General features: G+C 38.8%; 1 protein-coding gene across 6 annotated transcripts in view; it reads right to left on the bottom strand.

The window, feature by feature from the left end:
• SNX18 (sorting nexin 18) overlaps positions 1-27321 on the bottom strand; it is a 98309-nt gene that overhangs the window by 67492 nt on the left and 3496 nt on the right. The window contains exon 2 of one of the 6 annotated variants that reach the window (XM_021553907.4): positions 9179-12157. The exons of the other annotated variants lie outside the window; for them this stretch is intronic. Within the exon in view, the coding sequence (XP_021409582.1) occupies positions 11904-12157 (254 nt within the window). The 3' untranslated portion in view covers positions 9179-11903. Of the gene's footprint in view, positions 1-9178; positions 12158-27321 lie in introns of those variants that run through there. 6 annotated transcript variants of the gene reach the window in all.

Genomic DNA, 27321 nt, shown 5'->3' with positions numbered 1-27321 from the left:
GGTGCTAGTAATGAAAAAGCAGGCATCTGCTGCCTACCATCAGTGTGGGCAAAAAATATCCAACAAATCATAGCTGGAAGATACTGCTGCCGACAGGATTTTAATATTTTCATTTCATTGAAGGATGCCAGTTTCCTTATATATGTTGATAAATAAATGTGCAAGAAATGAGCAAATGTGTTTGTTATAATTTGTATTCTTCCAATCTGAAAGTAGATACCTGCTACTGTTACTCAGTGACACCTGTATCAGCAAGCCCTGATACAGGTACAGAGTCCACTTCAAAACACGGTGATAATTAACCTTCTATTATGTTAAAAATACATACCTTGAAGAAAGTGAGAAAGACTGTGTTGCAGTTTGTGGTTTACCCTAATTCAGCCTTGTTTCCTAGTAACTGTGACAGTCGAAACCTAGTCACTGGTTTCAGAAGTGTTTACAGCCTGAGCTGGCACCATGCAGGACCACAATTCATACATGAAATATTGGCTGTTTTATCATACAGGACTATTCAGTGGGATCTGGATAGGCTGGAGAGTTGGGTGGAGAGAATCCTAATGAGGCTCAACAAGGGCAAGTGCAGGATAATGCATCTGGGGAGGAGTAACCCCAAATATTAGCTCAGGCTGGGGCTACCCCACTAAAGAGCAGCTCTGGTGAGAAGGACCTGGGAGTCTTGGTTGGTGACAAGCTGACAATGAGCCAGCAGTGTGTCCTGGTGGTCAGGAGGCCCAGTGGGATCCTGGGGTGCATCAGGATGTGTGTGGCCAGTAGGTCAAGGGAGGTCATCCTGCCCCTCTACTTGGGCCTGTGAGGCCACATCAGAGGCTCTCAGCCTAGCTGGTAAGTGTTGGGTCTCACCCTTGGCATGTAAGTGTTGGGACTCAACCCTCTGGAACCATGAATTCTCCTACCAGAGAAAAGCTTGCAGGATCAACCAGAAGAAACTGAACACAGCTTAAGGTTTCAGGTTTTCAAACATTCTTGTTTTGCAGCTCATGGCAGCAGCTCATATGTTGGCTTCACTACACTTTGGGACACACTTTTGCTTTGGGCTCCTTAGTATTGTTCATCAGGACTCTGAGATAAGAAAAGTCCACTTATATTATCTCCCTGCTGATAAAGATTAGGTTCTGCTCACTGTCAGACTATGAAATTACAAATATTTGAGCAGGAATTAAAAATGAACCAGAAAGAGTTCAAATTAACCACTGAAACAGTATTTCAGTGACAGCTATTCACAAGAGAAAAGAAGTATCTGACAAGTAAAATCTTGACAAAAGTTTTAATGAATTTTTAATATAAGTTCTAAGAATGCAGCCAGCCCAAATGAAGTAATGTACTCAATGTAGAAAGGATACATGTATAATAAGTTTATACAAAAATAGAGTTGTTTCAGACAGAACATGCCTGATGTACCAATAATAAGAAAAATGCCGAGTTACCCCTATTCATAAATATGTAGATAACATTGCCAATTGTTACAGATCACGGACCTGCTTGACAGTTTAATTTTATCAAGCTGTTTTTGCCTGTTTTCCTTTGTTTTGCTTGCTCCTCCCTCCGGCAGAGAGAACAGTGACTGGTCTGTGGGAATACAGTTCAGCAGAGGGTTGTAAAAAAGAAGGATGGCATAGTCTGGTGTGAAGGGCAGAAGGCATATCATGCCTTGCACATGTGGTGGTGTATTGCAGCAATGCTTGAGAACCATGTAGGCTCGAAAAGCCTTTTCTCACCCTGCCTTTTCTGCCTGTGGATAGGCAGCTGTAGCTCCTGCTGGTAATCTGACCTGTACTAGAGCAGTGTTAGCCTCTAATCCCAGTTTAGAAAAGATGCTAGGAGTGAGAAAAGTTGCTCAGATTTCATATAAATTCTAGAATATACAGGAAATTATTTGGCATCTTTTCTGTGCAAAAATTTTCAGACTCATTTGCATGTGTCAGCTACATATGGGAATTTAGGTATTAGAGCTGCATAACTCCCTATGCAAACACTGGACATTCTTGTTCAGTATTAAGCTTAATTTGATTTACTTTATTTTCATATGTGAGCAAATAAGGCTATATGGGAATAGCATGAATCCTGAATGAGAACAGGGACATAAGGTTTTAATGTGGTTTAGCTCATCTACTCTAGGTCTATTTCAAATGAAATTTCCTCATTATCCAATCAGGTAATTGTTTAAAGTCCATAAGGAATGCAGATGCTGTAAACCTAGCTTAAGGTGCCTGCTTATGGAGAGGATCTCTGCACTGGGTGACTTGACTCCCTGAACAATTTGCATGCACATTTCCTGGGGGGAGAAGCAAAATAACATATAGAAGTAATCAGTAGATGGAATGAGCACTTGGATCATGAGCACACAGCCTCTTGAGAGGTTATGTCCTTCCTGTGCAGCTTTAGATGAAAGCTTTTATAGCATGGGGATTAACATGCCAGACTACTCTTTGGGAAGTGGGCATCTACATTGTGTCCTAAGGTAATGCTGATCCCTGACTGATACCAGTGTGAATGTCACTGCCACCTGCATAATGTCCTGGATAGCAGTGAAATAATTTCACCCATGCGTAAGGGAATCCCAGCTCCCTTAGCCTCAGAAATCCAGCAACATATGTCTCAGGAACAGTCTCTGTGATAAGTGTGAGCTAAGGCTTATCGTTTCCTTGATGTCTCCAAGTGCAGAAGAATGCAAGGGAGGTTGTGAGACGACATTGAAGCCATTTGAGCATTTACTGCCAGAGGTTCCTCCTGGCAGGGCTGCTCCTGTATTTTAGACCAAGCAATAATGATTCTAAAGAGAAAATAGCCACAACTGCCTTCTGCAGGATACTTCACCCATTGGGCATTCACGATTCAGAATGATCCGAAGGGAAACCTACAGCATCTTTCAGTTTCTCTCTTTGGTTATCAACAAACAGCTCCACAGTCTGCACTTGGGCCATGAGGAAACAGACAACTACTTCCCCCTTCCTTCTCATCTTCCTGCCCTAACAAGTTCCAGACAGGCTTTCCTCACCACAGTGATACACTGAACAATGTTGAAAGGTGCAGAGTTTGCCCTTTATCTGGTTACTACTACGAGAGTTAAAATTCTTTCCATCTCACTCCCAGGCACAGGCATTCATATTGCTGAACTTCTTCAACCAAACACACTCCTTGACTGCGGTTCAAAGTGTGAGCAACCAGTTCTTGAACTGAGACACACTTCCTTGTCACTGCATGTTCTGTGGGGGTATGGACAGCAGAGCCCAGAAACTTAGCTATTTGAGACACTGAGAGACTGAAGTGTTGCTGCTGACAGCCACCTGGGGGAATACACCATCTATAGGACAACCTCATCACTGAGCTGCTCACCACTGCACCACTGATGCATTGGCCACATCCTTATGGAGGGTTTAACATGTATCATCACAATTTCATTTTTACATCTGACTTTCATGTCACTCAAAACAGAGCTTAAAGGCACCTTGCCACTCTATTTACCCTAAAGCAGAGATGCAGCTGCCTTTCAGCTACAGCTTCTTGAATGGATGCTGCTCTTGGAACAGTCCGAGCTGTCTGACAGCAACTGCCCATGCAATCACAAGTGACTCCCACAGAGACAGTGGCAAGGAAAAGAAAATAGACAATACACTACATGTTTGAAATTAAAGACTCTGCCAGAGAAAGTAATTGAGCTCTAGAAGGCATACTTTTCTTACCAACTAGCAATTCTTCATTAGCACATTCAGTTAGGTTTGCATTAAGCTCTTGGACAGACTGTTTCTACACAGCAACGACCCATGGGCACAAAGCAAACCTGGTACCACACTCTGACAGTAGTGACCTTACCTCTGATAAGCTTGCTTCACATCGTGAACAATGATGCAAGCAAGTAAGTTTTCCCCAATGCTTACTAAAGTTCTGGAAAACTTTCTGTATTTCTTACAATTATATTAAATGAAATCTACCCTTGATAGATAAGCACTGGCACAGATTTGACACAGCAATCAAATCAGCAGCATGGTCCTAAATTCCTTTGATATAAAAATTGGGGTAGTCATCTTGCCTGCAACATTTCTCTAAGCAAAGCAAAATGAAAAATACTGTATGTGGCAGCACCCTGACAGGATGGCACTGGGGGACTCTGACAATTACAATTTTGCAAGTGCTGTTTTGCAACATTGTTCATGTGTTTGCAACCAGATATTGCCTGAGAAACTGAACTGCTGTTTGTAACTCTTTCCCAGTCACCTTCGGAAGGAAGCACTGGGGTGAAGGTGATGGGTATGGCAGCCTCCTGAGGGACAGGGAGCTAGCTAAGTGCCCCTCAAGGACAGCGAAGGAACTAAATGTCTCCTGCAACTCTTACCTGAGGGCTAGTGACTAGAAATAGAAGAGAGGATACTCTTACAACCTTATTTCACCATCTGCACTTTCAATTAAAGAACTGACTAGTTTTTTTTCCAAAGAGAAGATCTTAAAAAATAGCATGGAGTGTACCAACAGAAATGCAGTCACTTTAACTCATTGCAAATAAAACTTTGTACTGCCTCACCTAGCTCTAAAGTTTTTTTGTGTATTTATATGAGGTTCCTCTTGTGCAGTATTATTTTCTGCATAAAAAAGAGTTGTTAATGCCAGTTAAAACATTCAAGACAGCAAAGATGAAATTCAAAATTCCTTATTTTATCTTCTCACAGAAGGTTTTTGTGCTCCTTAGAAATGTCTCTTAAAACCAAAAGCAGTAACATTCTTCATTTCAAATAATAATGTCATATTGCCCAAAATAGGATGTCTTTGATTAAAATTGCAGGATAGATCTTTTTGACAGGCAACTTCATGATTCTGTATGTTAGATTCAGTTGTAAATGAGCACAGGAGGGGAATACTCTGGGCTGAACACTTCTGATTTGATGGAGGAATGTAATTTCAATTCACTAAGCCTGATACTCTTCCCAGTGGAGTAAAGCAAAAAAAAAAATCCCATTGATTTCAAAGTGAGGCCAAATTAAGTGGTAAGTCTATCAGTCAGTCAATACAGGAGATACCTTTTAACTTTAAAAAATGAAGAGTTTTACTGTATCTATTACTAATTTGTATTTAAATTAACTCAGGCATGCCTGAGCTTTGCTGCCAACTGTATGAGTCTGAAGTGTATTGAAATTACATTACTTACATATACTACAAAATTTACTTTTCTATGTGCAACATGTACTATACTGCACTGTGTTACATTGAGAAATTACTGAATTACAAAGCAGCATCTCAAGCCTTAGGAAATGCCAGAAGTAAGTTAGCCCATGTGGCTAGTTCTGCTTTACTGTGAATATATATCCAAGATGTGCTCCAGTGATATGATCATTCTATGATTCATCTCAGAAGGCCTTTATCATTCCATTCATGGAATGAACAGTACCTGAGTGAGAATCCTTGCTACTCAACATGTGGCTTCATCCCTTATTCCTAAATAATACTCACACTTCATTCTGAAGGTTAAATATTAATTTTCTCAGGAGGGATTTTTAAAAATAAATCAATATCTAAAAACTAATTTCAAGGAGTTTATACTTACATTTGCAATATTCCAACAATATGATCTGAGTTTACTATACCTCTTTTGCTGCTAATGGATTACAAATGCTCTCCAACTTGTGCTGGTCTACCTAAAGAAATGAATACCTGATTTTTTTTTTTTTTCCAGACAACTTTGCATTTGAAGTATTTCCTTTATCCAAAGCAGAATGTGCATAACCTTCAGTGAAAATTGTCAATTCCCAGCACCTTATTCAGCGTAACTCCTGGGTTTAAACTCAAGCCTACAAAAAATGGAGAGCATATCAATGATTTATCTCACATGGCTTATATTGCATAGAGCCTGGGTAGAGACAGGAAGTCGAGTTCTCTGAACACCATTCTGCAGGCTGACAGCCACCCATACCTGATCTTCACTCTGCCTCGGTCTTTCTCACTACACAGAGTACAACTGATGCTGCAAAAGAAGTAAGGATTAGCCAGACAACAACCTCTCTGAAAGACCTTAAGCTGATTAGGACAATGCTTTATATCATTTGCACTTAATCAGGCAGGGAAACAGTGCAAAAAGTTCTTTGACCATGTCTCATAAGGTGTCATGATATACTAGTTACCACAGGAAACTTTAATTCTGAAATATTTTTTTTCTTTTTTTTTTTTTTAACTGAAAAATTAATCTTAGTATCCCTTAATACAGGAGTTTTTATGTGCACAATTTCCTAAGCTGATCTGCTCTTCCCAAGAAAAAAGGCGTATGACAGAACACACGGGGCCACAACAACACCCACTGTGCTGTCTGACTGGGCCTGAGACTGGGCCTGAATTATGGCATCTCATTCAGCCCTAAAACAGCCCTGTTCCTCAACAGTTTTCATCTGCCCAAGAGACCACTGAGCAAAGAAAGTAACGTCTAATGATGGAAACCAAACATTGCTGTCCTCACCACAAGCAGAACTAAAGTGCCCATTTTCTGACTGCTCATGATGGCTATTTAGAAACAGCAAAAGGCCTTGGATGCTTTGGAAGCCCAAGGTATTAATTAGGCAGTAGAGGAACACGCTCTTGTAGTCACAGGGCTTTCTCTCCTCACAATTTTCTTATCTTCGTGTTCCTCTTCAGCTATTTCTGACATCCAACTTCTTGTAGCTACCAGGCACATCAAACTTGTATTCCAGGCTGCTGCTCCTCTTCTCCCATAGCCAGGCCTAAAAAGCTGGCAGCACCTATTGATAGCTTTTTTTGCTCAGCCTGAGGTCTGAATGCAACCTCCTCTGAATGGAGAGGAAAAAGAATTACAGTCAACGCCTCACTTAGCTGCTGATGATTAAGGTTAGAATCAAGACTGCCTGGAGCAAAGGGGAGTTACAGAAAAATATATCTGTCAAAATTGAGCACAGCAGGGCCAAGAGAAACTTTAGTATAACTTAGAAATAGATGGACAAATTTTCACAGGCTCTGCAGAAAGCACATCTAAAGTTGTAAAAGATAATGAGTCTGCCAAATATCCAGTCCTTTCTCCAAAGTATGAAAGAATTAAAGATTTCCAGCCAAATTGTTTACAGAATTTAAAAAGAAAAGACTCTTTAAAGTTTTTTTATAAACTTGTTTTGAGAAATAGCTGAGCAATTCTCGCTTAAGCCTCCCAGAAGAATTTGGCTGCAGCAGACAAGCAGCATGGAAGATGCTAGCTGGAATGGTGAAGGTCTGGCAAAATAATCAGGTACTGCCAATCAGATCTTCGAATTCACCAAAAAGATAACTGTGCCACCAGTAATGTAGGTATTTCCAGTGCCAGCAGCTAATTAAAGTTTTCTAAAACCAAGCTAATTTTATTTGCAACAAGAATGTAGAGAACATGCACAAATCATAGGGTTAACTCTCTTCTGCAAATATCACAAAAGGGATAGGAATCAAACATCTAATATTTTTAGTATGCTGCTAATTTCCAACTATAAACCCTACAATTTGAACGGAAATATTATTCACACTTCACTTGCTGGTGATTTTACATAGATATATTACCCTGATGGGCTCATTCCAGTGTTCATAGGCCTCAGCACTTTTAACAAAAATCAGTACTTCATTGGATCTTCTTGCAAATATCAAACCCCAACAAGCATACTAGATTCTTACTACTTATCAACACAAAAATTGTGATGCACTGAAAACAAATTGTACAATTCACATGAAACAAAAGTGTTTATGATACAGAGCAAATTTGTTTTCTTTCACATTTATTTATTTAAATTGTTAGATTTCCTTTGGTGCTTCCATAGTCCCACACAATATACATTCACATTACTGTAGAGTACACTTGGATCCCAGATCACACCACTCAGAATTCAGTCAGACATAAGTGATCAAATACTTGGTCCAAATCCAATTAATACTGTAGTTCTTATATAGTGCAGCAAGCATTAGTGATGTTCAGTCACCCTACATCATAAACTCATAGAATATGCTGAGCTGGAAGACACTCGTCAGGATCATTAAGTCCAACTCCTGACCCTGAGGAAACTGACTCCAGACAGCAATCCTTCAAGACACACCATATGCTGGAGCATTGTCCAAAAACTTCTTGAACTCTGTCAGTCTTGGTGCTTGGACTACTCCCTGGGGAGTCTGTTCCTGTGCCCAACCGCCCTCTGGGAGAATAACTCTTTCCTGGTACCCAACCCAAACCTTACTTGACACAACTTCAGGCGATTTCCTTGAGTCCTGTCACTGGTCACCACAGAGATGAGACCAGTGCCTGCCCCTCCTCTTCCCCTCATGAGGATGTTGAAGAGCATAGCAAAGTCTCCCCTAGGCTGAACAGACCAAGTGCGCTCAGCTGTTCCTCATCAGGCTTCCTCTCCAGAACCTTCAACATTCTCATGGCCCTCCTCTAGATCTTCTCCAGTACTTTAATGTCTTCTATTGTGACACCCATAAGTGCCCCCAGCACTCAACGTGAGGCTGCCCCAGTGCAGAGCAGAGCAGGACAATCAATCCCCGCCCTTGCCCAGCTGTCAGTGCTGTCCCTGATGCCCCCAGGTCACCCTTGGCCCTCCTGGCTGCCAGGGCACTGCTGGCCCATGTTTAACTTGCCATAGACCTGAACCCCAGGGCCCTTTCCATGGCACTGCTGTCCAGCCTCTCATTGCACTGTCTGTCTGTACATCCAGGGCTGCCCCATCCCAGGTGCAGAATCTGGCATCAGCCCTTCTTGAAGTTCATATGGTTGGTGATTGCCTGGCCCTCTGATTTGTCTGTCTCTCTGTGGGGCCTCTCTGCCTTTAAGGACATCCACAGTCACTCCCAACTTAGCCTCATCATCAAACTTAGTACCCCTTTAAGTTCTGTGTCCAAGTGATTGATGAAGACAGTGGCATGAGGGCATAAGAGCGAGCTCTGTGGAACCCCACTGGTGACAAGTCACCAGCCTGATGCAACACCCTTTACTGTAACTCCTTGTGCTCCACTCATCAGCCAGTTCAACTTCAACTCTATACTGCCTGAGGAAAAGAAGGAAATGCTAATATAGATGTAGACTTGAACCTTACTGTACTCTGCAACAATTTAAACCAGGATTACAGCCATGATTTTCTGGTACATCAAATTTAACCAATTGTTACATTCACTCTTCCTGCGCCCAAATAAATTCACGAATGCTAAAGTAAGGTGAAGGTCATGACAGTTTATTAGGAAAACTGTACCTGTCTGGTAACATTGTATGAATACATATCACAGCTTAATTTCCTCCTGGACATGAACATGTCATTAATACTAACCTCCTAAAACACTTCTACTGAACCAAGATCAATTTCTGAACAGGTCTTAATACTTCCATGTAGAATCAGCTTGATTATAGTCTGATCTAATTACTGTAAAGACATTTACTAAAACAGTATCTGGCTTAAGCAAACATTAGCCATGGAATTCAGCTCAAATCTAGCTCATCACCCTGTCACATAATTAAATGACATATGGGAAAGCAGGAATACTGCTGCGAAGAGCTGTTAGGGGAAGTTTTGAATGTAGAATGAGACACCATGAGGAAGATAAAGAACGAGTCAGCCCTATGACTGTATGTAGGAATATAAAAAGGTAAAAGATTTTAGAAAGTGCAAAAGAGCCCCAGAAAGTAGACATAAAGCTGAAAAAGGCTGGGAAATTTCAAAACCTTATCCTGGGAAGCTAGAAAGTTAAGAACCAAGTGAATACACTTATATTTGTCATAAGGAATAAGAAAGAACAAGAACTTACTGATAGTTTGAGATGTGAAAAGGCCTAGATATATGCTTTGCAAAGATAGAAAAAGTTTCCATCTTATATAATGAATTGTTGTGTGTTGTTGAGGTTCACAGAAGTCCTTTAGTTAATGTTAAACCCACATGGGTCCTTTTCTTATTGGTTAGAGTATAATGAATTTGCACCTTTCCTTTTATGCTACTGGTTTAAAGAATATGTAGAAAAAGGCTTTGCATAAGCTGCCATCTTGTCTCTGATCTGGATTTGCATGGATGTTCTTATTTTCTGTGTCTCTTGTTTTGTGCTTGTATTATACAGACAGATAATAAACCCTAAGTCTGCAACCAGTCAGGGTCTCATCCCATTTTGTGAGACACAGACCAATCCGGCAACTGTGGTCCTTATTTTATAGTCAATCTGGTTTGCAGAACTGTTTCAACAGGCCGGAAATGGAATTTTTCCTTACTGATTGTCCTTTCTTTTACAAATACTTGCTTTCCCCTCTTCATTATTCTGTATTTTACTGCTTTATGTGTGTATTAGAAGCACTGCCAAACACAGCTTGTGCAAAACAGCTATCTCCAAACATTTGGGGATGAATCTTAGAACCAAAACTACATTCTTAACATGTTATTCCTCTGAAGCAGAGGTGTGGGGTTAGCCCACAAAAACTCATGATTATGTGAAAGAACTACACATTTCTGCTGCATAGGAGAGGAATGATTTGTACTTAACTCTAACTGTTGATCAACTTTCTTTTCCAGGCTTTCATTTGTTTAAGCTATTTTTAATTAATTCAATTAAACAAAAAAAATAAACATTTTGCTTCCTTGCAAAGGTTTGTTATTTTTGTTCAGAACAAAAAAGGTAGGATAAACAAAAACCCTCTTTCATACTGACCTATGAGAAGGAAATCAATAGGTAAGAAATACAGACTAATTCAAGAGAAATAAGCCATAAACCTCTTTAAAAGATAGTGTTTACATATCTATAAATGCACCCTGCTTGTCAAAAATATTTATACAAAAATTAAGACAATTGTTAATTCTTGAGTGTTACAAACATAAAAATGCCACCTGTTTTCCAAGTCAGTTCAGCCAAGCCTTCAAATCATTTATTTACTGATAATCCCCAAAAACTTTTAACTTAGTAAACTAATGAATCACAGTGGAGTTATACTCAGACAACTGGCAGTGCAGATGCAAGTCTGAAGTTAAACTCAATCAGCAACTGAACAAAGAGCAAATAATTTGAAACTTAAAAAAATGTTGCAGCATAGCTTGCATTAATATCCCCTTGATAGATGCAACTTTATTATGCTAGCTCTTCAAATTTCTACTTACAGTAATGCTGTATACAAAAAAAAAAAAAAAACCACCAAAAAAACCAAACCAAAACCCACCCCTCACTGTATTATTTATTTCAGAAAGGGAATTAAGTGGTGTATTTTTGTACATGTGCTTAACATCCTAGTACATTTAACAAGTAGTCTTGATTTCCAGGTAAAGTGTGAATAAATTTAACTTTTCCCTTTTGAGCCAACATTTTTCATAAGAAACTACTTGCCATGCAAACTGGATGGCAGCTGATTTTTTTTCCAGTCAATATGAGGTCTCATCATCAGTTCCCATCATAGGCACCAACCCTTCATTTATTTAATCATAAAAATGTGACTTACTAGAAAAGGAAAAATAGAGTCTAAAGGCACAGAATCACATAGCTGCTCTAGTAGGAGTCTGTAAACAGAGAATTGTTTGAATTTAGGAAATCCAAATCTAGGAAAGTAAAAAGGCATCGAAGCAGGCATTTATCTAGCCATCTTCCTTAAATACCCAAAGGGCTTTGAGGTCTATGAAGTATGCACTAAATACCATATTTCAAAAAGCAATAAGGCAAATAGTATGCTCATTATTTCAAAAAAGTTACAATGGTGTAGGCATACACAGTATAACTTAGTTACAATGTGTGGTACTGTTTCTACTACACAGCCCTATCTATAACTGTTTCCTTTCTACATAATCTGAGATTAAACCTGGTTTCCAGGTGAGCACAAACCCATCCTTGTACCGCCATCTACCACTGGCAACAGCTCTTCAGCAGCATTTGCTCTGCTGCCTGGGTCACATTCATGCTGAGCAAAGTCCACAAATCAGAGACTAAACACTGTCATACTTGTGAAGAGCTTCTTCTAGCTTTTGTGTCACTTTTTGAAAAAAGAGTATTTGCTGTTGCAAGAAATGCTGCATCTGTGATTTAAAGTCCCTCACACGAATTTTGTGGAAATGATTAATTTCTGCAAGGGTTGCAAAGGAAATAATGTTACAACGTTCTTGAATGCCCTCAGCTTTTTGGAGCTCCATCTTCCCCTCTTCCACGTGCCGCTTACTCTCCTTTACTTTGGTAAGGGCTCCTGTGTAAAGAACAAAATGAAACAGTTGAACTGTGAGGACCATGTAGACTTGACTACTGAACTTTAACAAACGATTTAATAACAACAAGGATTTGTACAAGACTTATTCTCAGTGTATTTATAGGTGTGTACATACAAATGTCTGAACAAAAGACAACAAAACCAAAATTTTTTAATGTAAGAAAAATCACGGACCAGTGGATCCTATGTAAAAAATAAACTCAACACTTTTTGAGGCTTAAGCATGCTAAAGTTACTAGAACATCCTATTTTACAAACTTAAAAATCAGATGGCGTCCTTCAGAGAATAAAAATGTTATCATTATACCAGTAGAGTAGTATGTAAAAGCACAAGACAACTAGTCAGATCAATTTAAGCCTACATAAATACCCAAAAAATAACTTTTTAAGAACTGGACTATGTGAAATACCCCTTTTCCCAATCCTTGTGAAATGTCAAAAGTTTATCTTAATACACAAAATCTTGTCAATACATGCTTTTACTTTTACACTATAGATACTCCAAAACTAATTATTGCTTACCAAAGAATCTAAAAGTTTATCTCAAAGTCAGATGCCCAAGCAGACCCTACACTTAGAGACTATTGTAAAACATAGCAGAAATGCAGTTACAGAACTGACAATCCTCCCTCTCCTAAAGCAGCTAACTGAAGCACACACATCGTACAAAAGCAAAGTATCATCCACAACAGACGACCCAAAGTAGAGCCATCTTAAGACATTCATACTGAACTCAATTTCCCACAGAGCAACTTCTTTGCCCAACTTATTTTATCCATATAACTAAACCAAATCAGACTAGTACAACTTTTATCATCTCACTAGATTTTTGTTCCTTTAAATATTTGTAATGTCGTAACTCTCAGATTAGACTTCTTATATGTGACTACAGTGTTCTGCCTGAAGGCCAAGGGCAGTGTCTGTCTCTGGGGACTTTAAGGCAGAGGCAGCATTCCAGACCTTCCTGGCTCCCATGGCATGACAGTGGCATGGCTAAGAGCTTGGCACTGTCTGCTTCTGCTGATTAACCTCATCATCTCCAGCCTGGCTCCAAAAACATCACTGAAAAACCTTTTCCACATGCAGTACTACCAGCAGTGACACTGTGCCAGAAGATCTGTATGTTGCCCTCCAAGGAGTAAGGAATCTGTGAGGTGGGATATGATCTGAAAAACACTTAATCCCTTCTCCTACAAAAAGAACAATTCTTTCAACAAATTTAGGCTTAGTAAAAATGTTTCTGCTTTCTGTGGGCATGACAGGAACTGATGCACAGTTGTAAAAAACTGAAGTTTGTGACTTACTGGAAGCCAGATGTAGCTGGTTAAATAAACATGACAACTCTTCAGTTGTGATGTGGGAAACAGCTTTAGACTGTTTATTTCTAAGATGACCAAACTGGAAAAGAAATCCTGAAATTCACAACATCAGCAGCTGAAAGCATAAGTAAGCTCTGGAGCATGTATAATCTTCAGATTATTTTACATCAATAAAAAACACACATTACCAAACAAGACTGCCCTCCAGATTAGATATATTATGCAATTTTTTGCTTTTAAAAAAAAAAAAAAAAACAAAAAAAAAACAAAAAAACCCAAAGATTTATAATTAGTGAAGGAGTCTAGTGGGAAAAGTACGGTACAACCGTTAACATTGCTCTATTAATGCACATAGATCATACTGGTCCTTAGTGGAATTTCCCTTAAAACCTGGATAGACTATAACCAGATGTGAGCAATAACTGACAAAACTCATACATATGCTTAAACATAAATAAAACTTCTTTATTGCTTGAGTTTTTGGTTTTTTGGTTTTTTTAATACTTTTAAACAAAGCTTTTAATTATTAGTAATATAATTAATCTTAAAATAACACCATAGATGGATAATTTTATCTTATTTTAGGACAAGCAAAGAATTCTCCCTAAACAGAGAAAAATCCTCCAAAGCCATGTGCTTTTCTCTAAGAAGACATTAATTATTTGTACCAAAATGTCATTTTTAAGCTATTCAGCATCTACTGGAGATTGCAAGACTTAGCTTTCATGGCTTTGAAAGCAGCTTAAGTAACAAAAAACTCCCAACTTTTTTCCAAACACCTTTCCATAATCTACACTTCTAGTACTTTAATCTATGTGAGCAAAACCCTGAGCTGGAACAGAGATTTACTGATATGGAAGGTTCAGTGATTCAACCTACAGTGAACAGGAGAAGACAGAAAATTGGGGACTGGAGAGCAGCCTGTTGTGCATATCCTTCATGAAGACAAAGGTCTTGTTACCACCAGAGGTAACAGAGATGCCTCAGTGGGTGATGGTAACCTTTGATGACTCCAGCTCACAACTCTGGACCTGCTGCACCCCAGGCTGTACACCATGAACTCCGCCAGCACCACCCTCACTAATTGATCCATCACACTCAACGCCTGATCTGCCACCTCACAGCTCCTGCTGCCACCCTTGGATGGGATGCTGGTGTGAGCAAAGCCCACCGGTCTAGAAGTACACCTGCAGAAATTTCTTCTGGTTTCTGATTTAAATTAGGTGAATACCTAGTATTGGTTTGGACAATAAAAAAAAGGAAGATATATTTAAAAGAAAAGAAGGCTGAATCACAACAGTCCAAAAAAAGGCTAAAACATGTTTTAGGAAAAAGAAACAGATGGAGCTACCTCCCAATGCATACTAGCTCAAGGAATCCTCCTGCAGAGTACATGCCTGGGATAAATATACACCAGTGCACAGTTCCCAGAAGGATAGAATACATAAAAATAAATTCTTGGACATTTTTTTAGATCCAGATGTACAAATTCTGTTCAATCTTGCTCATGCATTTAAAGACTTTCTGTAGGAGTCACTTCCCAATGATCAGACTAGCTTTTAACAAGTGAAGAGGGCTTGGATTAAAAATGATGCAAAAAACTGTGCCACATCTATTTCTGTTCTTAAAGGCAGGGAAAAGCTTATAGGAACGCTGTTTGTCATTGCCCAAATCCTTACAGTAAACAGACTCCTGCGCTCATTGCAGCTAAGGGTTTAAAAGAGACTCAGATTTCAGTTCTTGTTTTGAAATATGAAATTAGACAATACAACATGATAAAAACACATTCAACAAGGGACATTCATGCTAGCAAAATTTGTGCTAGTGTATCATGCTAGAACCCAAGAAAACAGGGACAATGCAGAGTTCTCATTAGAAATACATCATTTCAAGCCATAAAACAGTGCACTAACAGCAACTTAAATGAGTGCTGAGGAGTTATGAGGAAAAAAATAAGTGTATTGAGACAGTAAGCTACTCATGCAAGCATCAGATTGCTATGAGGTAGGAAGAGTTATATACATTCAGTAAAAAAAAAAAAACAAGTCCTGATTTGGGTCAAACAATATATTTTTACACCATCTGTATTTTTTTCCAGTAACAAATGTTTTGAGATTGTGTGAAGTGTCAAATAAGGATGTGTTTGGATCCATACACTCAATCTTCCTCCACATGAAGTACATGCGTACTCCTTTGAACCCATGCTGATGTATATGTGTTTCCAAGTCCAATCTGCAGCCTGCAGTGTGGCCAGAAGGCAGAAGTTTAGGGGTTCCTCTCTTGCAGACTGCAATCCAGACTGCTTCTCACTGAACTCCTTAAGTCTCCCTAGGAAGGGAGGCTTGCTCTGTGCCTACCAGCACATGCAATCAGAAGCCACAGAGCAGTGATACCTGCTATGGATGTACCGTCTCTCCCTTTCCATCTCTTCTCAATACACCCAAACATCAGCTCTCAAGTGCTGCTTGCAACAGGTAGAGTGAAACATCAGCTGTGTCCAAAGCTACTAATCCACACAAAGAATTCTTCAGGGCAGGGGCCCTTTTTTTGCTCTCCATTTGCACAGTGTTTACTACAATGACATCTGTTTCATGGCAGGGCTTTCTCCACTCTTAAAAAACACAAACAGTACATTGCTGTAGCAGCAACAATTTAACTGTGTACAGTAATGCATATGGATGAAACACAAAGAAAAATCAGTTCAACACAGCTGAATACAGCACCTGAAGCACTGGTAAGCACCAGCTGAAATCACTAGGGTCTGAAATTCACAGTCAGTCTCAAGAATCCATTAAGTCACCAATATATTGAAGTCTTCAGTATCTCACATCAAAATATTCAACTTCAAAACTCACCCAGCTTGTAAGAGCCAGCAGGTTAATTTTTTTATATCCTATGATTGTAATGCCTTTCACTTCAGTGATAAATTATACTAAAACAGAGCAAACACATTTTTTTGCAATTGATCAGCAGGTGTAAATCACATCAGAAAGCTTGTGCAAATAAAATTATCTCTGCAATAAATACTTCATCTTTCTATTACCAGCAAGCCACAAAATAGCATTTAGTGCACTACTTACTAGAAGTTAAAACAACACCCATTTCCACACCATTCATCTGTCCAGCATATTAAATACTCTAATAGGATGCATGATGTGTCCTTTAAAGGACCTTAATGAAGAGAGAACTTTGAACTTGTCAAACAACTTCCTTTGCTTTCCTTTTCTTACAAGAAATATAAGAAACCATCTCTAATGGAAAAGGAAAAAAACATATTAATATGCTGCTTTCATAAAAAGATGTAGAAGCAGATAATGTAACTAGAAATATTTTCTTTTTCCTTACTTAATGATAAGATTATTTAACCAGAGATCTTTGCTTAAAGATTTGAAAAAGCAAACCCTAGGTAGCTCACATGCATGGAAACAACATTATTTCTAATCCAGCAGAGTACTGCCAGAGCAAGTTGGTCTACACGGTTATCTCTCTTACTCTTGATCTAGCAAAGATGTTGTTACAAGATGTCTAAATGACTAATCCAATAAAATAATGTAAGTGGCCTGGGGAGACAGATGATGTCTTAGCTTTATCATTGGCTTAGCTATGTGATCAGATCAGCCCTGGGTTACACAATCATTCCAACACAAGGGAAATTGCAGAAGTATTTCATGACTGTCCTGTTTTCAGCTAGGGTAGAGTTAATTTCTTCTCAGTACTGTTACAGTGCTGTGTTTTAGATTCACAATGAGAATGGTGTTGATAACACACTGGGGTTTTTGGGTTTTTGCTATGGCATGTTTATTCCAAGTCAAGGACTTCTTTTTCTCACTCCTAGTCACGTGTTCCACCAGTGAGGAGGTGCACAAAAGAAAACTGGAGATAGCTGGACAGATGATTGGAACTGACCATAGGAACATTTTACACCACAGAAGCCATGCCCAGGATATAAACTGGGGGGAGTTATGCAGAAGCATGGCAGATCTGGGTTTGGAAGTGGGGGGGGTCTGGCATCAGTCAGTGGGTGGTGAGCAATTGCATTGTGCATCACCTGCTTGTTTATTATCATTATTACTATTTACCATTATTATTGCACTTTACTTTAGCATAAATTATTAAACTGTTCTTATCTCAACATACAAATTTTACTTCAAGTCTCCTCCCCATTCCACTGGGGTTGGGGTGTGGGGAAAGAGAGGAAAGGGCTGAGGAAGTGATTGCATGGTGCCTAATTTCCAGCTGTGCTCAAACCATCACAATGACATAACACAAAGCATGTAAGCTGACTCTTGAAAAAATCCAAAACTTCTCAACTGAAAGTGAAATAGTTTGTAACAGAACAGAGATTTTGCTACACTGACAGATTATTTTCTTAAGAATGCTCTGAGCACTGATTAACAAAAGAAGCCTACATGCTACAGATTCTGCAAATTCTTTACATTTTCTTGCCGAAATTTATAATGGAAAGCAGCATAATAGGAATTTGCCTGAAATTAAAACAAGAAGACTTTTTCAGTAGACACTGAACTAAAAGAAATGTCACAGGGGAAAGTTACAGTTACAGTTATTAATATTGGAATAAGTTGCTTTTTAAAAATCTAGTTTTACAGTTTTACACCAAAAAAAACCAAGTGATTTTCAAAACCAAAGACAAAATTCTGCTACTTGCTTTAGGTAAGTGCCAACACAATAGTTTTAAAATTCAGTCTTGGTATTGAAAAGATGACATTCTTCTCCTTTAGGGCACAAAACCACTCTAACAACCTTCACTTTTCCATATTCTGAAATGTCAGAAATATAAAATTCAAATACATGAAACTGCAATTACTTTAGTATTATTATGGTTTTTGTAGATATATGACAATGGCTATAATGCTTTTAGAACTGCAGCCTAACAATAGTTAAAGTGAGCTTTGTTTTTAGTTGTTTTGTTACCCCAGAATAACATAGTACTATTCTGTAAATTTAGGTTTATAAATTACAGCACTCTGCTAACAACTAGATCAACACTGATTATACTGTTATTAAAATCAGACATAATTATTTGCTCTTTCACTTACCCCATTGCAAAACTTATTGAAAGCTGACACTAAAAAACACATTCTTCAGTTCAAAATGAAGTCACTTTTTAATCTACACAACTCAAGAGCTCACACACAAACAGTCTTTGCTAGATATTTCAGAACATTAATTAGCTAGATATTTCAGAACCTCATCTGATGGTATTAACTTATAAATTTATTTAATTAACATAAACCAAATTAATAATGATGCCAGAATGCACAGCGTAAAAAGTCAATTTTTCAAAACTACCAGGGTTACTGGTAGTTTAACTAATGTCTAACTAATATTTTTTAAATTTTAAATAACATTATTATTAACATCTGATCAGACTCATTGAGCATACATCTGTCAGTTAGTGTACACAGAGGAAGAGCATACAGACCTGATTCCTTTATCCAAATCTACAAGGACTATAATCATACCTGTGCATGTTCAAAGAGTATAAAATTATCACACTACTGAAAAGATATTTAAATCTCCACACTGTCAATGTGCATTTCAGTCCAGAGTACCCCAGAGGAATCTATGAGCCTTGGTGTGTAGCACCTCCAGTAAAAATGTTTTGCTGGGCCATGCTACAACCACACTGCTTATGTGAGCAGATACCAGAGGCTGCCTTTGGAGGAGTTGATAATAGAAAACATGAGCAACATGGTCGAGTAAATGAAAGTAACATCACAGAATTATCATTTTAATGCACCTACCACCCCACATAATGCCATTAACAAATTTTTTAAAACCCCAACAAAACATAATGCTAGGTAGCCGCATAGAAAAAATGAGATTAGTATTTTTCCATTCAAATTTTGAATGCAGAAATGTTAAAACTGCTACCTTTTGACGCATTTTACACTACCTGTCTTCTAAACAAACCAATGACCTTATTTTAGGCACTTAGGCATGCTTAATGTGTTTGTGAATAGTTTTGTCTTTACAAGCACCTACAGTGATGTCTGAAAGGAGGCCCATCAGGAATCATTTGACTGTAAAATCCAATTAAAGTATGTGTACAGCTGTCTGTTACCACAAACATAACATTTTGCACCACAGCCTGAGGGGCAAATGCTAACTAATGCTGGGTTTGCCCAGTTCTAAGGCACTCTGAACTTTTTGGCACTCACATGTACCATTTAAAAGAGTCTTTTTTTGGTGTGGTTTCAGCTGGCAGTGCAGACTAGGGGGACCAAAAGAGTCAAATATAAACTAGGCTGGTCACCAGAAACATATTACATTTGCCCATCAGAAAGTTAGTCATGTTTTTCATGACCACACTTGAAAATTTAGGTAATTGGAATTAGAAGTAACAAGATGAAACTTTTCTGTCATGATTAGTACTTCTCATTAGTTTACATCTAACTGGGGCATCGAACAAGCTTCCTAATACAGAACTCTGCTTTTCCAGAATTGGACTTGGTTTATTACAGTTCAGTTGTCACAGGATTTGAACACTAATTTTTCCTAATTAGGATGCTAGGAACAAGCACTGTATGTTAGAAAGATACTCCAGACTTTTAACAGCTTTTGAAAACGTCCTGTTCATACTGCTGACTTCAAGACAAGAAGCATCAGAAATTATGCTGTCTGTGACTAAAATAAATTAACTTTCAGTAGAAATGGTTAACAAATGAGCAGAAATTATTCCTCCTCCTCTCCAAAATGGATGTAAGCACTATTACATTAAATGCTGACTTCTTTCAAAGTTTTTATAAGATTCAAGGGATGTGGAGGGACAGGGGAACACAGGTAACACTGTGTATCAACATCCAACTATTACTGAGAGAAGTGAGTATAAATAAAATTTCCACTGATGCTTATATCACTGATTTATTGGGGTGCAATGAAACTGCTTTTGGATGTTGTTTTCTGTTAAGGCTAAAAGAGAAGTAAAGAACAACAAATACAACGAGTGTTTGCCTGTCCATTATCACCTGTTTAGCTCCACTACTGTCCTAAGATGAGCATATAAAACATGTATGGGCAGTTAAACATAAATTCATATAAAAGAGTCAAAATGCAAATGAAATGCAGATACTGGTTTATGTTATCCTAGTCCCCTTTAATTGCCCTCTCCTAGATTTCTGAACTTTTCAATTTCTCTGTAAGAACAAAAATAGTTAGAATGACTGTTGCAGGAAAAAAATGTTCAAGGTAAGGCATCATTAATTCAACCAATTAAAACATGCTATATAATACAAAAGCAGAATGTTTGAAAATTATAATATAATGCTGTATTTACATTATTTAAAAGAAAAGCTTCTTTAGTATACTGCTAACTAGACAGCATAGCTATTCATACATATAAAGATTCAAATTCATAACCATTCTAAAAAAAATCAGAATAGTAAGTTGCTTTTACCATGGGACAACAAAGTATCATAAACTCCGAATCACAGGATGAACCTGCTTTTCACATTTTTAATGAATGAACTCCATGTAGGCACAGAAAGCATGGCTCAGTTCTTTATGATTACAGATGTTGTCCACCCATGATGTGTACTTACTGAAAACATCACACTTCTTCCTGTTCTGCTACAGTAACAAATCAAAGCCACTGGCAATAACTGAACAGACTGTTTAAATGTTGGTGGGTTGTTTGGCTTTTTTCCATTTTATTTAAGTCCTCATGGCTTTTATGAAAGATACAAACAAGATTGCATAAGAAAGCATGTGCTGTTTGTTTGCTCTAGTCTGCCGATAAGGCTCATGTCTGGGGACTCAGCCAAATGTAATTTCCTATTTTTTCAATTAAAATTTTCAAATTCTGTGTTATTTGAACCAGGAAATTTAAAATACATAAGGTGCCAACTGGATAAGTTTACACAGTCTACACTTACTGACTTGGCATTTTAACTATTCAAACAAAGTCTAACAATGAAGTCATGGAAAGATGCTGGAAAAGCTGAAACATGTCCTTGTTCTAAAGGTGACTTACAAACTAAAAAAGTTAGTCAGCTTGTTTTTGATAATGTGCTAACAAAGAACTGGAAGAGCTCTGGGATCTTCTTTCCACTTTCAGTATACCAATTGTCTTCCATGTTTGGATAGAAGCCATACCAGCCAGACTAAAAGTACCCAGAGCTTCAATAGAACCATCCCCCTATATAGATTCTTCATATGTCTCTCAAAAGGCATTACCTTGTTTTTGAAATAGAATTACTTCCTCCTTCTACATTATAATTTTTATTTAATGTCTACACTGTTCTACTACTTCCTAGCTGCTCACAGAGCCTTCCCATTAGGTAAGGCCTTACTGCTTGTGGTGAATAGTATTAGGGCATTTTTTATGATCTGACTACAAATCTGATGAAGATTTGTATTTATTTAAATATGCACTGCCTGTAGTCAAACCTAGAAGTGTGAGCTCCAACCAAAACTTCTGTTAGGACTAAGAGGGTAGATTGGACAGACTTTCAGGTGTGCAGTAATGCATGCAGTCTCTCCCACAGAAGAAACAGCTATAGTCTTCCTCTGATACCAGCAGCTTTTGAAAAAAAAAAAAAAAACGCACTTGTCTGCTGTGTATTAGCCATGAAATTGTATGATACCAGTGTATGATACTAGACTAGTTTCAAGAGGTAATAGGAAAAAAGACTCATCACAACAGCATGAATCTTGTTCCCTTAGAAAGCCACAGAGATTGTGGGGAAATGGAAAAGAAAAAAGAATCATACATTCAGAAGACCCATGTATTTTTCACATAGAGCACAGAAATATTTTTTTTTTTCTCTTACTGTTTAACTTTCTTCAAGCAAAGCCATTGATCACTTTTAAGTCATTTACTCCTGTCCTCTGACTTCACACAAACTAAGGCAGCTGTAATTTTATACAGTTTCTAAATGTGAAGATTCTTTCACATTTTAGCTCCATTTCCTTAAGGTTACCTTCAAATATTGTGAGACTATATTGGGTAATGCGCTAGGAAGTAGACTGCATTACATCATCCCTGTGACAGCTATGGGGAGGCTGACATGGCAAAAAATAGAAGACATCCTGGAGCAGTACATCCTTTCTCACCAAAGCTTTTACACAGATGAAGTGCTCATCTCTTTTTACTGCTGCAAGGGTCATCTGGCTAGGATTGCATGCCTAGCTCTTACCCAGCAGCTACCTGAATTGAAGCCCATGCAAAGTTTATGCACCTGAGGCACAGAGGAGAAAAAAACTCCTACAAGGTGGTTAATAGGAAAAACAATTATGAGAAAAACCCCATTTACACAACAAATTTAAGAAGGAAGTAAGCAAGAGAGAAAAACACTGCCTTTATATAGTTTTAACTGCCTTTATATAGTGTTAACTAGGCTGATTTATTCATTAATTCAAATATCACTTCTCCCTGGGGGGAGGAAGGAGAAGGAAACTGAAAATGTTAGAGAGTTCTAGGTTTCAATGCTGTTTGGGTTTTCTGGTGCTTTAAATTCTGATGCATTTTCATCTGGGTAGATTTTTCATCTACAGTTTTGTAAACAATAGAAAAATATATTTGTAATATTTGTAAATATTCTAAAAACACAGCAAGTGTATTCTTTGAAGCCTATGTCTAGATTTAAGTTTGCCTCGGGTAAATAATACTTTACTTTTCACAGTGACCAAAAACATTCAAGTATTTTTAAAAAGTCATTCAAGTCATTCAAGCATTTTTAAAAATAATTCTCTTAAATCCTGGCATGCAAAGGAAATGTAATTGCCTGTATCACAGGAAATATTTAGACCCCTTTTCCAGGTCTCTTTTGTAAAAACCATAACCAGAAGTTTCTCAGACATTACCATCATAATGTTAAGAGAGAAGAAATCTGGAAAGCAGAGATGAAATAGCATGTTAGTCAGTACTTCCTTCACTTTCATGAATCACAAGAGGCCAATTACTGTAATTCCTAAAACAAAACTTGAAAGAAGAATATCCAAAACTCCCCCAACTTTTCTACTCTAAGCAAATAAGAAGAGAAGAGAGCCAAACAAGAATGAGCTAGGATACTAGCATATACTATCTCCAATTCCCACAAGCGCATGAATTTTCTCAATTTGCATGGGCTGGCAGTGAGCATTTGTGTTGAAGATTACAGAAGCAGGAAGATCGCATCAAGTTGAGCAAAGCTTTAGCAATTAATAAATAAGAATTATTTCACCAAGAATGCCTAGGGAATTTCCCCAAGTAGACTTAAATGCATAAAAGAGAAAACATTATCCATTACAAATGGGAAGCTGCTTTGCTTCTCAAAATTAAAGATCTGAACCAGTATTTCTTGAACGATACACCAGCTCTGCAACAGAAAACGATAAAATGCAGCTTAGTGTTTTGAGCCTCTGTAACTTAACATCCCTCTTCTGCAAATGTTTTGCCAGAGGCTAAAGAAAACTGTGTACAATTGTATCTGTCTAATACATACCTTCCATTCAAATAATCCACATATATGCCCAAGAATACTTTCACGCATGCACATCAGAAGCATTTACCTACAAGGAGTTGAGGACTAGATGCATGAGAGAATTGGGATGTTTAGAAGCTTGAGACACCACTCTGCCATTGTCTACCCTGTTCAGGCACTGGTTCTCCCTAATTACTTAGTTTTCCAAACAAGACCTATAAAACAACAAGTCATTGTAAGGGATGTATGCCTTGGTACTGATATGTCCTATGCCAGCCTCAGTTGGACTGTCAAACCAAGTATTTCCACATGGAAATGTGGGGTTTCCAACTGGGCACATTCTTTGCTGTAGGGCTCAATTGAATGAATCGTCAGACCTGGACCAGGGTGCATATGAAACCAAGAAAGATCTCAAAGCGTTGACCTGTTGGTCCTCGACTGGAATGTGGTACAGAAATGTTCAAGTACTTTGTCTCTTCTGCAGCAGGAACTTTAACTCTTCCTCTGGAAAACTCCTTACACACTAGGAACTCAAGATGAAAGAAAAGGCATCTTGTAAAATCTCCTATTGAAGCTACGGCCACTTAATAAAATATCAACAATATTAATAAGATAATGAACAGTTTGAAAATATTTCCACAGTCTGTTGGTACATGTGTCCTACACAAATTGCACAAACCAGATCACATATGATCTCCTCAGCATAGAAGCCAGAAAGACCTGAATCCCAAAACAATTAAAAGGATAACAGTTAACACATTTTACTGGTAAGATGCAGACAAAGCAACAGGAAGGCTTACATGGCTTTGGTTCATAATTCTAGAGAAAAAGAAAAAGCCCACATGGAGGGGAACTTTTATTTCTGTGGCTTTTTTTGCATAAGTTGCAGAAAGTTTTTAAACAAAACCTCAGACATGCAGACTTCTCAGTCCACAGCACAAACTGCACTTAGAAAGCAGCTCTTCAGCTAGCTGCAGTATAGCAAAAGCATAACAGGACAAGACAGTTAAAATTACAGAATCACGGAATATGCCAAGTAGGAAGAGATCCACAGGTATGACTGAGTTCAACTCTTAGCCCTACAAGGGCCATACCAAGAATCACATCAGGTGCCAGAAGGTATTGTCCAAAAGCTCCTTGAAATCTATCTGACTTAGTGCTTGGACCATTTCCTTGGGGAGCCTGTTCTAGAGCCTAAAAACCATCTGGGTGAAGAACCTCTTCCTAATATTCATCTTCAACCTCACCTGACACAACTTCAGGTGATTTCCTTGGGTCATGTCACCAGTCACACAGAGATCAGTGCCTGCCCCTCCTCTTCCCCACACAAGGAAGTTGCAGGCTGCAATGAGGTCTCCTCTTGGTCTCCTCACAAACCAAGTGCGCTCAGCTGTTCCTCATCAGGCTTCCTCTCCAGAACCTTCAACATTCTCATGGCCCTCCTCTGGATCTTCTCCAGTACTTTAATGTCTTCTATTGTGACACCAAAAAGTGCCTCAGCACTCAACGTGAGGCTGCCCCAGTGCAGAGCAGAGCAGGACAATCAATCCCCTCCCTTGCCCAGCTGTCAGTGCTGTCCCTGATGCTCCCAGGTCACCCTTGGCCCTCCTGGCTGCCAGGGCACTGCTGGACCATGTTTAACTTGCCATGGACCTGAACCCCAGGGCCCCATGGCACTGCTGTCCAGCCTCTCATTGCACTGTCTGTCTGTACATCCAGGGCTGCCCCATCCCAGGTGCAGAATCTGGCATCAGCCCTTCTTGAAGTTCATATGGTTGGTGAATTGACCATCTGTCTAATCTGTCAGGGTCTCTCTGCAGGGCCTCCCTCCCTTTGAGGGAGTCAAGAGTTCCTCTTAGATTTGTATCACCTGGGAACATGCTTAGTGTCCCTTCTAGTCTTGCGTCCAAGTCATGTATGAAGATATCAGAAAGCACAGGCCTGATGATGGAGCCCTGTGGAATGCCCCATAGTGACAGGTCTCCAGTCTAATGTCACCCCTTTCACTTTAACCCTTTGTGCCGAGCCCATGAGCCAGTTCTCACCCATGCCATGATGTGTTTCTCCAGTTGTGGACATTTTGTCCAGAAGGATACAGAGAGAGAGAGAAATGGAAGCTTTACTGAAATCCAAAGAGATCACATCAATTGGTTTCCCTTGGATTACCTTGTCACAAAAGGAAGACTCAATAAGCAGGACTTTCCTCTCATGAAGCTGTGCTAGATGTGACCAAGGACTGCATTGTCTTTAAGGTGTTTTTCAACACCTCCCAGAATAAGCTTCTTCATAACTTTACCAGGCACTGATGTGAGACTGACAGGCCTGTGGAAGGGGCCCTCCTTCTTGCCCTTCTTGAGAACTGGGACAATGTTTGCCCCAGCTTCCAGTCAGCTAGGACCTCTTAGAATTTCCAAGACTGCTCAAAAATCAATGAGATGAGCTTTGTAACGATCTCACCCCACTCTTTGAGGATTCTTGAATGAATCCTATCAGGCCCCATAGATTTGCAAGGATCCAGCTTGAGCTGGGATTTAACCATTCTCACATTCGTGGTCTTCCAGTTGTATGCAGAGACACAGACATGTTTTGGTGCAGCTGCCTGTGCTCGTCCATCCTTCTCAGGTCCAAAGGGTTTTATCAGAAGTAATCAATATACTTGCATTATGTAGCAAAAAAAAAAGAGCACTACTCCTAATTTCACAGTTCATAATTTTAAAGGCATGGCCATTTAAATAATGCATCAGTCAGGCTGCTGCTTCTGCCACTTAAAAGGGTACTTTGGTGTCATTTTACTGCTTAATGAGATTGTACAGTAGAAAATAAAACCCTTGAAGAAAGACATAGCAACTCTATTTTTCAGATTATTTCTTATCACAAACACAGTTTCATAACTGTTGAATATACGGATATTTGTATAGTCTATAGTGAAATATTATTTCTCAGAACTGGCAACTATCCCAGACAGTAAATGTAAAACAAAGCCTTTATGTTGCAAGAACATCAAACAGTTCATATTTTCATGTGAAGTTTACAGATTGGCATTAAAAAGCTGTACCTTCTTAAAAGTACCCCTTAAGAGTAACAAGCCAGCAATATAGAATGCAAAACACGACTCTCTAGTTTTCATCTAGTTTGCTGTCTTGTAACAGAAGCAACAAACAACCCACATAAGTCAGTTCCTGTCATGGCCATGTACACTCAAGAGACCACCCTCCCAAGCCCCTGCCATATTCCTAGTGTGTACCATAGATGATACTGAGAACACACTGCTAGTTCAGAGGTGCTGGAGCTGCATTAATAGCTGCATGCTCCAGTCTGCTCAAGGATAGTGCTCTAGCCCAAAAATCAACTCTACATACTTGATGCTCATGCGCTGCTCTAGTTATTTAAACAAACCTTC

The sequence above is a fragment of the Lonchura striata genome, chromosome Z (assembly GCF_050655825.1).
Source record: "Lonchura striata isolate lonStrDom1 chromosome Z, ASM5065582v1, whole genome shotgun sequence".
Taxonomy (NCBI): Eukaryota; Metazoa; Chordata; class Aves; order Passeriformes; family Estrildidae; genus Lonchura; species Lonchura striata.
The sequence above is the reverse complement of the archived record's forward strand: the minus strand, read 5'-3'. Positions and strand labels throughout refer to the sequence as shown.